This window comes from Heterodontus francisci, chromosome 36 (assembly GCF_036365525.1).
Source record: "Heterodontus francisci isolate sHetFra1 chromosome 36, sHetFra1.hap1, whole genome shotgun sequence".
NCBI lineage: Eukaryota > Metazoa > Chordata > Chondrichthyes > Heterodontiformes > Heterodontidae > Heterodontus > Heterodontus francisci.
Window position 1 is genome coordinate 5555469 of NC_090406.1, and position 10309 is coordinate 5565777.

At 45.4% G+C, this 10309-nt stretch overlaps 1 protein-coding gene across 1 annotated transcript; it reads left to right on the forward strand.

Annotated features, from left to right (window-relative positions):
• The first annotated feature begins 477 nt into the window (after positions 1–477).
• LOC137351344 (ras-related protein Rab-3A) lies at positions 478–9774 on the forward strand. Its single transcript, XM_068015787.1, has 4 exons — positions 478–705; positions 1679–1797; positions 5308–5432; positions 8041–9774. Exons 1-4 carry the CDS (start codon positions 478–480, stop codon positions 8229–8231), a joined length of 663 nt encoding a protein of 220 aa, XP_067871888.1. The 3' UTR covers positions 8232–9774.
• The last annotated feature ends 535 nt before the right edge of the window (positions 9775–10309 follow it).

Sequence of the window (10309 nt, forward strand, 5' to 3'; positions counted from 1 at the left end):
GGGTGGTAGAGGCTCGGAACTCTCTTCCACAAATGGCAATTCACGCTAGATTAATTGTTAATTTAAAATCCGAGATTGATAGATTTTTATTATCCATTCGTGTTAAGGGATATGGGGAAAAGGCAGCTATATGGAGTTAGGTCTCAGATCAGCCATGATCACAATGAAGGATGGAAAAGACTCGAGGGAGTACGTGGCCTCCTTCTGTTCCTATGTTTGTGTGTACCAGCACAGACTAGTTGGGCTGAATGGTATTTCTGAGCTGTATATACTATGTAATACTGTGTGTAGGATCTTGCACTATGGTACTGGCTCCTGCACTTGGCTCTATAACTATCGTCTGTGTACTTCAAAGTAATTCACTGTGTATGAGGTGCTTTGGGATGATTCTGAAAGAGATGAGAAGATGTGGGATAAATCTCACTTGTTATGTTAGCTTTACACTGTGATCAAGGAGAATCATTTTGCTTTGTGTAGATGGCTTCAGCTACAGATCCACGCTTCGGACAGAAAGAGTCCTCAGATCAGAACTTTGATTACATGTTCAAGATCCTGATCATTGGGAACAGCAGTGTCGGGAAAACCTCATTCCTGTTCCGATATGCCGATGATTCCTTCACCCCAGCATTTGTCAGCACTGTTGGAATTGACTTCAAAGTGAAGACAATTTACAGGAATGAAAAAAGGATCAAGCTGCAGATCTGGGTAAGAGATGAGACCTATGTTCATGTTTCCATTGTTAATCTGCTTGACACAGCACACACCAATGGGATGGATGATTTATTTGCCTGCTGCCTATGAGGATCCTGACATGAAATTAATTCGGGGTGGTCCCAACTCAGTACCAAGCTGATGCTAAATTGCCAATGGACCTCAGAGAGGCCACAGGACGACAGGAGATGAAGTTGAGATGTGTTGTTGAGCCAGTATAGCCTAGTTACATCAAGCCATGCACTATCTGTCCTAGATGTAGAAAGCACTGACACTGTGTGATCAAAAATTGGCAAAATATTTTATTCCTCAAATGCAGACCAATGATTCCGGGACAAAAAGGCAGCTACTGACCAGTTCCATGGTTGGTTTGCTGCTCACGGTTAGGAGATGTTCGAGCAGTTTGTGATATCGAGGTGTGCTGCGGTGCCCATGTGGGACAGGCAGGTGAGGGAGGAGGGGCAAGGCACAGGAGAGGGAGGATTCCTCCTGACATCTCAGGTGTCCCTCCACGGCCTCACCCCAAGTGCCAATCTCTGTAACATCCTACAATCCACCGAGAACTTTGCACTCCTCCAATTCTGAACTTTCACATCTCCCAATTCATTTACCCCCATCCTTGGCAGCTGTGCCTCAGCATCTAGGGCCTAAGCTCTGGAATTCCCTCACTAAACCTCTCCACCTCACTCTCCACCTTTAAGACACTCCTTAAAACCCATTTCTTTGACCAAGCTTTGGGTCACCTTTCCTCATATGTCCTTCTTTGACTTGGTGTGATTTTTTGTTTGTTTGATAATATTCCTGTAAAGTGCTTTGGGCTGTTTAACTTTTTAAAGGTGTCTTAATAGAGATACAAGTTGCTGTTGTTGCTCAGAAACAAGTAACCTTACCGAAATATGGAGGTTTAACTAACTCTGTTATTCCTTTGGGGAGTTTAATGAATGTTCTTCCGCCGTGCTTGTTGCAGGATACGGCTGGTCAGGAGCGGTATAGGACCATCACCACAGCTTACTACCGTGGTGCCATGGGCTTTATCCTGATGTATGACATTACTAATGAAGAATCCTTCAACGCTGTCCAGGACTGGTAGGTAACTCGCGGGTTGGAAAGAGCTGTAACTCAGAGAATCTTACTGCGCAGAGGGAGACCATTTGGCCCATCGTACCTTTGCTGACTGTTTGAAAGAGCTATCCAATTAATCCCACTCCCCTGCTTTTTCCCCATAGCCCTGAAATTTTCTTCCTTTCAAGTATTTATCCAATTCCCTTTTGAAAGTTACTATTGAATCTGCTTCCACTATCCTTTCAGGCAGTGCATTTCAGATCTCAACTCACTGTGTAAAAAAAAAAGTTTCCTCATGTCATACGAACATATGAATTAGGAGCAGGAGTAGGCCACTCGGCCCCTCGAGCCTGCTCTGCCATTCAATAAGATCATGGCTGAACTGATTACTCCATATTTCCACATACCCCCGATAACCTTTCACCCCCTTGCTTATCAAGAATCTATCCACCTCTGCCTTAAAAATATTCAAAGACTCTGCTTCCACTGCCTTTTGAGGAAGAGAATTCCAAAGACTCACGACCCTCAGAGAGAAAAATTTCTCCTCATCTCTGTCTTAAATGGGCGACCCCTTATTTTTAAACAGTGACCCCTAGTTCTAGATTCTCCCACAAGGTGAAACATCCTTTCCACATCCACCCTGTCAAGACCCCTCAGGATCTTATATGTTTCAATCAAGTCACCTCTTACTCTTTGAAATTCCAGCGGATATAAGCCTAGCCTGTCCAATCTTTCCTCGGAAGACAGCCCACCCATTCCAGGTATTAGTCTAGTAAACGTTCTCTGTACTGCCTCCAACGCATTTACATCCTTCCTTAAATAAGGAGACCAATACTGTGAATAGTACATTCTGTTAGCTTTCCTAATTACTTGCTGTACCTGCATACTAACCTTTTGCGATTCGTGCACTCGGACACCCAGATCCCTCTGCATCTCAGAGCTCTGCAATCTTTCACCATTTAGATAATATGCTTTTTTATTTTTCCAGCCAAAGTGGACAATTTCCCACTTTCCCACATTATACTCCATTTGCCAGGTCTTTGCCCACTCACTTAACCCCTATCTATATCGCTTCGTAGCCTCCTTATGTCCTCTTCACAAGTTACTTTCCTACTTATCTTTGTGTCATCAGCAAATTTAGCAACCATACCTTCGGTCCCTTCATCTAAGCCATTTATATAAATTGTAAAAAGTTGAGGCCCCAGCACAGATCCCTGTTGCACACCACTTGTTTTTTATTTATTTAGAGATATAGCACTGAAACAGGCCCTTCGGCCCACCGAGTCTGTGATGACCAACAACCACCCATTTATACTAATTCTACATTAATCCCATGTTCCCTACCACATTCCCACCATTTTCCTACCACCTACCTACTAGAGGCAATTTACAATGGCCAATTTACCTATCAACCTGCAAGTCTTTGGCTGTGGGAGGAAACTGGAGCACCCGGAGAAAACCCACACAGTCACAGGGAGAACTTGCAAACTGCGCACAGGCAGTACCCAGAACTGAACCCAGGTTGCTGGAGCTGTGAGGCTGCGGTGCTAACCACTGCGCCACTGTGCCGCCCAGCATCTTGCCAACCAGAAAATGACCCATTTATGCCTACTCTCTGTTTCCTGTTAGCTAGCCAATCTTCTATCCATGCCAATATGTTACCCCTTACACCATGAGCTTTTATTTTCTGCAATAACCTTTGATGTGGCACCTGATCAAATGCTTTCTGGAAATCCAAGCACAATACATCCCCTGTCTCCACAGCACATGTAACTCCCTCAAAGAACTCCAATAAATTGGTTAAACATGATTTCCCTTTCACAAAACCATGAACCCTCTGGTTCTTTTGTCAAAATCCTTAAATCTGTGTCCTCCTGTTAGCGACCCTTCTGCCACTGGAAACAGTTTCTCCTTATTTACTCTATCAAAACCATTCATGAATTTGAATGCTTCTATTAAATCTCCTCCTATGGATGAACATGGGTGAAAGATTGAGAATCCCTTCTGAATAACGAATAATGGGAAGGGATGTGAGATTCCTCTGGAGGAGCAGTCATTACGGATATCAGAAATTTCAGATATGAGGAAAAGTTAAGGAAGTTGGACTTGGTTTCTTTGGACAAGAGGAGACTTCGAGGGGACCTGATTGAATTATTTTAAGATGAACATAGGGAATTGAAATGATCGAGATAATCTGTTCCTGTGATGCATTTCTGGAGCGGATTGAGGGATATGGGGAGAAGGTGAGCAGGTGAGGTTGAGGGATATGGGGAGGGATGTGGCAGATAGGTGAGTGGTGTTGGTCTATCGAAAGATGATGGGATTTGTTGAGCTTAATCAAGCCTATGAATACTTGTGTTCCTCTGCAATCTGGTATACTCTGGTTAGAAGGTAAGTTCTCACTCTCATTTAGTATTCCCAATATGTCTCATGGATATATCAGCACCAAACTAACAGCCTCCAGCAGGACAACATGTGTTGATAGTCAGAAACCTGGTGTTGGGGAGTAAAAGAAGAATGGGTTTTGCTGAAAGTGGAAACTTATTCTGCAGAATTGTCTCATAAGCCCCAAATAATGTGAAGAGCGTGACATGTACAAGTTTCTTAGTCACTTATTGTTCTCCGGGTGAAACCATTTTGCGTAGAGCTCACCCTCAGATGAGGCCGTGAATTGAGGCCTTGCCTGTGGGCTGCATCCTCAGTGTCACTGGACCACATTCCATCTCCTTTATCAAGGGCTTCGATGCACAAAATATCTGATCCTATGGTGTTTCTATGATGACGCAGCATGGGTGAGAGACACTAGTAAAAGAAAGAAAGAACTTGCATTTATATAGCAACTTCAGGGCATCCCATAGAACTTTACAGTCAATGAAATATGTTTGAAGTGTAATCACTGTTGTAATATAAGAAACATGGCAGCCAATTTGTGCATAGCAAGCTCCCGCAAGCAGCAATCTGCTAAATGACCAGATAATCTCTTTGTGTTGTTGGTTGAGGGATAAATATTATCCAGAACACCAGGGAGAAGGGGGCGTCTTTCATATGAGACGTTAAACCAAGGCTCCTCTGCCCACTCAGATGGGCGTAAAAGATCTGATGGAACTATTGTGAAGAAGAGCAGGGGAGTTCTCCCGGGTGCCCTGGTCAATAATTTATTCCTCAACCAACATCACCAAAGCCAAACAATCTGGCCATTATCTCGTTGCTCTGTGTGGGAGCTTGCTGCGCATAAATTGACTGCCCCCTTTCCTGCTTTGCAACAGTGACAACTTTTAAAAAGTACATCATTGGTTGTAGAATGCTTTTGGACGTCCTTAGGTTGAGAAAAGCACTATTGAAAACTTTTTAAATGGAAGATTTTTTAAAAAAGCCCTTGTAACCATCCTGTGACTGATCACCTTATTCCTGTTGACAAAGTTGTTAACCGTGTATGATCACTCTGTTTGTGTAATGAAGGAATCTTCCCTGAGAACCTGTTTGCTATTTTCATTCCTCGAGTATGTTACATGCATTGGTCTCTGTCCCTCACAGGTCAACCCAAATTAAGACCTACTCATGGGACAATGCCCAGGTCTTGCTGGTTGGAAATAAGTGCGACATGGAAGATGAACGTGTGGTGTTAGCAGAGGGAGGGAAGCAGTTGGCTGATCATCTAGGTAAGATAACCAGTGGAAGTGTTGTTACTATATAAGGTTCTGGTCAGATCCCAGCTCTACCAACAACAGCAACTTATAATTCTGCAGCGGCTTTAACATGGCAAAATGTCCCAAGGCATGTCACAGGAGCAATTATCAAACAAAATCTGACGCCAAATCACATAAGGCAATATTAGGGCAGATGGCCAAAAGCTTGGACAAAGAGGTAGGTGTTAATGAGCGTCATGAAAGAGGGAGAGGTAAAGAGGTGGAGAGCTTTAAGGAGGGAATTCAAGAGCTTGGTGCCCAGACAGGTGAAGGCACAGCCACCAATGGTAGAGCGGTGGAAATCTGGGATGCACAAAAGGCCACAATTGGTGGAGCACAGAGATCTTGGGAGGTTGTTGGCTGGAGGAGATTACAGAGGTAGGGAGGGGTGAGGCCATCCAAGGATTTGGAAATTAAGATGAGAATTTTAAAATCAAGGTGTTGCTAGACTGGGATCCAATGTAGGCCAGTGAGGACGGTAGCTGAACAGGACATGGTGCAATTTAAGATATGGGCAATGGAGGGGCCTACAGGGGCAGGAGTTTTGGCTGAGCTCAAGTTTGCTTGCAGTTCAGGGCACCTAATAATGGAAGGATATTATTACCTTTGGAGAGATGGAAGAACATGGAGTTGTTTTCAAGAACTTAAACTATGAAGAAAGTTAGGAGGGAGATGACCCAATTGGAGGTTTAAGATTATGTGAATTGACACAATTGATCCAGGCAAATTGTTCCCTGTGTCAAATCCCATGGGATACAAGCTAAATTGTCAGGATGTTCGGGGTAAGAGGGGAAGTTGGGAAAAGGGAAATTTTTTTCACCTTGGGTCCATTTACGAAGAAAGTGTAAATAAGATTGAGAGATAATTGAATGTGTCTGTTTCTACAAAGGGTCGTGAAATTCTGAACGCTCTCCGCTAAAAGGCAGTAGGTTCTGGGGAACAATTGGAACTTTCAAGTCTGAGATGGGCTTAAAGGGTTAAAACATTGAGGACTGGTTGCATAAGCTTGGCTTGTGTTCCCTCTGGTGTAGAAGATTTAGGGGTGATCTAATTGAGATGTTTAACCTGATGAAGGGATTTAATAGGGTAGATAGAAAGAAACTATTTCCTCTGGTGGGGGAGTCCAGAACAATATACTGAATACATTTCAGGCTGAGATATAAACAGGTTTTTGGTCTCTCAGGGAATCGAGGGATATGGGGAGCGGGCAGGAAAGTGGAATTGAGTCCAAGGATCAGCCATGATCATATTGAATGGCCGAGTAGGCTCGAGGAGCCATATGGTCTATTCCTGCTCTTATTTCTTATGTTAACAAGAGAGCATAACCTTAAAATTAGAGGCAGGCTGTTCAGGGGTAGTGGAAATCTGGAACTCTTTCCCCAAAATATCTGTGGATGCTGGGAGTCCATTAGAGCTTTCAAGACTGAGATCAGTAGATATTTGCTGGGAAGCAAATCAAGGGATATGGAGCAAAGGTGACTTAACTGAGTTGAGGTGTAGATCAGCCATGGACGAATTGAATGGCAGAGCAGGTCCAAGCGGCTGAATGGCCTCCTCATGTTCTTGAGGAGGAGGTAATTGAGAGATCTGGTGAGGAGGTAGGTAGCTGAGGTTTATCTCTGAAAATATAAATGGATTTGGGTCTAATGGCCTTTTACTGTTGAAAATATAGGATCACCATTGCTACTTTGAGACTGGAACAAGCTGAGGGTGGGATGTGGGAGGAGAGTTGGCTGAACAAGAATATCTTAAATTGCAGCTGCTGTTTATCCAAACAGCTATTCCAGTACCATTTGGATTGCAGTTCATTGAGGAAAAAGTTGGAACGACATGCCCGTGGAGGATCTGGAATGTTCTGCGGGGACTCATGGTCCTCTTGCAGCTCACTCGAGTGTCCGTTCTTCAATTGTTAGGCTATCCGACTGTCATTACCCAACAGTCAAGCTCTATCAATGTTCAGTGGAAGGCGATGACAAGCAGGAACACTGGCAGCCTCCTCTCTCCCAAGACTGAATCTCTGAGGCCAGTCACGGCACCCATAAGTCACATGATCGCGAGTTCAAGCCCCACTCTAGAGACATAAACACCAAATCCAAGCTGACACTCCCAGTGCAATACTGAGAGAGTGCTGCACTGTTGGAGCTGCCATCTTTCAGATGAGACATTAAATCAAGCTCCTGTCTCTCTTTGCAGGTGCCTGTAAAATATCCCATAGCCACTATTTGGAAGAAGAGCAGAGAGAGTTCTACCCGGTGCCCTGGTCCAATATTTATCTCTCAACCAACATCACTAAAAACAGATTATCTGGTCATTATCACATTGCTGTTTGTGGGATCTTGCTGTGTGTAAATTTGGCTGCCAAGTTCCCTACATTACAACAGTGACTACACTTCAAAAGTACTTCATTGGCTGTAAAGCACTTTGGGACCTCCTGAGGTTGTGAAAGGCGCTATAGAAATGCAACACTCGTCTTTCTTTCCATCTCTCTCTCTCTCCCTTCACCGTCTTTGATCTCTTCTTCTCCTGCCTTCGTTCACCACGTCAAGGCTGGAAATTATTGCTGTTTTTTTTTTGCCTGCAGGATTTGGGTTTTTCGAAGCCAGCGCAAAGGACAACATCAACGTCAAACAAACATTTGAGCGACTGGTGGACATCATCTGTGAAAAGATGTCGGAGAGCTTAGACGCGGCAGACCCTGCAGTGACTGGCGCCAAGCAAGGTACACAGCTGAACGAGCAGCCTGCCCCTCCGCACCAGGACTGCGGCTGCTAAACACCTCCCAGGAAACAAGCCCAATGCCTCCATTATTTTATTTATTACTCTTTATCTCTCTCTGTATCTCCGCCCTGTCCTGCCCTCCTCCCTCTCCCTTCAAGAATTAAGAAGGCGCATGCAGGCACCCAAATGGACAAAAACGTAAAAGCCCTGAGATTACTTTACGACACAATTCAAAACCAGAACCAATACACAGAGCAGGGTGCTGTTGGTAAGCACAGGTATATAGAGCATATAAAACTCATACAGTCTATTGTCTCATTACTCACTAATCCCTGCCAGACCCTGATAATAGCTGCGGTGAATTAAGGCATCTTTGACAATCGTGATTTGGTTTACAAAGGGTTAGCTAGAAAGCCCTCTGCTTCTCTATCCCTCCCTGGGCCTTAGCTTCCTAACACCATTCTACCTGAGGACAGAGGTTTAGTATTTTTGCAATGTATATTTATTCTTAAGTTTCTTTTCTGTGAATAATTGTCATGTGAGAAAATTAGTCTTGTGCCATCTCTGATACACCTAAATGTGTCTGTGTATGTCTCTGTGTCTGAGTGTCTATGTCTGTGTCTCTGAGCATGTCTGTGTGTGTACGTGTCTCCCTCTCTTTCACACACATTCTTATGCTGTTTCTCTTTGTCTATCTTCTCTCTCTATCCATCTCTGCGTCTGTGTCTGTGTGTGGCTCTGTGTGTATCTCTCACACGTTCTTATGCTGTTTCCTCTTTCTATCATTCTCTCTGTATCTCTTTCAAACTTTTCCCCTCTGCTGAACGTGTACACTCACACCACACGCACACACGCACAAAACCACAAAAGGATTCCGACTTTCAGCTCTTACTGCAGATGTCTGGGCAGGTAGTGAGGGTCTGGGTTCTGCATTGTGTAAGTGATGACATGAATGCCTTGGCCATTGTATAACTGTGACAAGAAGCCTGGCTCTGACCAATCCCTCGGCTCATGCGCACCATTACAGTTATTTATTGCATGAACCAGCCTGAAAGCACATGACAGTTCACCCTTACAAGCCGATGTCACACTTCATTTCCCTTTCCAATCTGCATGAGCATTGCTGTGCATATCCTAATAAGGCCATAAAAACAGCAAACAAAACAGTGGACTTCAATCCTCGAGAAATGGAATTGGACAGCAGAGAAATTACATAGAAACTTGGTTAAACTACACTTTGGAGTCATGATCTCTGTATTACAAAAGGATATAGAGGCACTGGAGAAGGTGTAAAACAATTTACAAGGCTATACTGGAACTGAGAGATTATAACTATGAGGAAAGGCTGAGGCTGTTTTCTCCAGAAAGGAGAAGGCTGAGAGGTGATCTAATTATCAAATTAGATTAGCCTTTCAAATTATCAAAGGGTTTGACAGGGTCAACATAGAGAAGATATTTTCACTTGTGGGGGAGTCCAAAATTAGGGGCCATAAATATAATAATATTTAAACTAATAAATCTAAGGCTTCATTTGCTGACAACGCTACTGCTAGGTGGCGCTGCTGTGGCACATGCGCAAATGCAGCCTGTGCCACTAACACGTCACAGTCTGCCAGGACTAAAGATGGCGCTGCTCAAATAATCACACGGAGGCATAACCCAAACACATGGCGGCACACAATGGCGGGAGGGAGAGAGCGTGCGAGCGGGCTGGCCGGGAGCGGAGAAGGCTGGGGAGGGGTGGGCGGGAGTGTAGCGGGCCGGGCACGGGCGGGAGTGGAGCGGGCCTGGGGGGTACGGAGCGGCCGAGCGAACGGGCCGGGGTCGGTGGGGTGGGGGGGGGGGAGCGGGCGGAGAGAGCAACGAGGGGGGTGGGGAGCGGAGCAGCCGGAGAGAGCAGTGGGGGTGGGGTGGGGTGGGGAGCGGAGCGACCGGAGAGAGCAGGTGGGGGGTGGGGAGCGGAGCGAGCAGCGGTGGGGGGGGGGGGGGGGGGTGGGGAGCGGAGCGGCCGGAGAGAGCAGCGGGGGTGGGGTGGGGTGGGGAGTGGAGCGGCCGGAGAGAGCGGAGCAGCCGGTGCCCGCACCCGGTGACACCAAGCTCTTCAGCTTCACGCTCCCCGCAGCTTTCTACGG

Bases quoted from the DNA above. Each gene is read 5' to 3' on its own strand.
- LOC137351344 (XM_068015787.1), top strand. From the start codon at position 478: ATGGCTTCAGCTACAGATCCACGCTTCGGACAGAAAGAGTCCTCAGAT. The intron at 706-1,678 runs GTAAGAGATGAG...TGCTTGTTGCAG, and splicing joins GGATCAAGCTGCAGATCTGG to GATACGGCTGGTCAGGAGCG. The intron at 5,433-8,040 runs GTAAGATAACCA...TTTTGCCTGCAG, and splicing joins GCAGTTGGCTGATCATCTAG to GATTTGGGTTTTTCGAAGCC.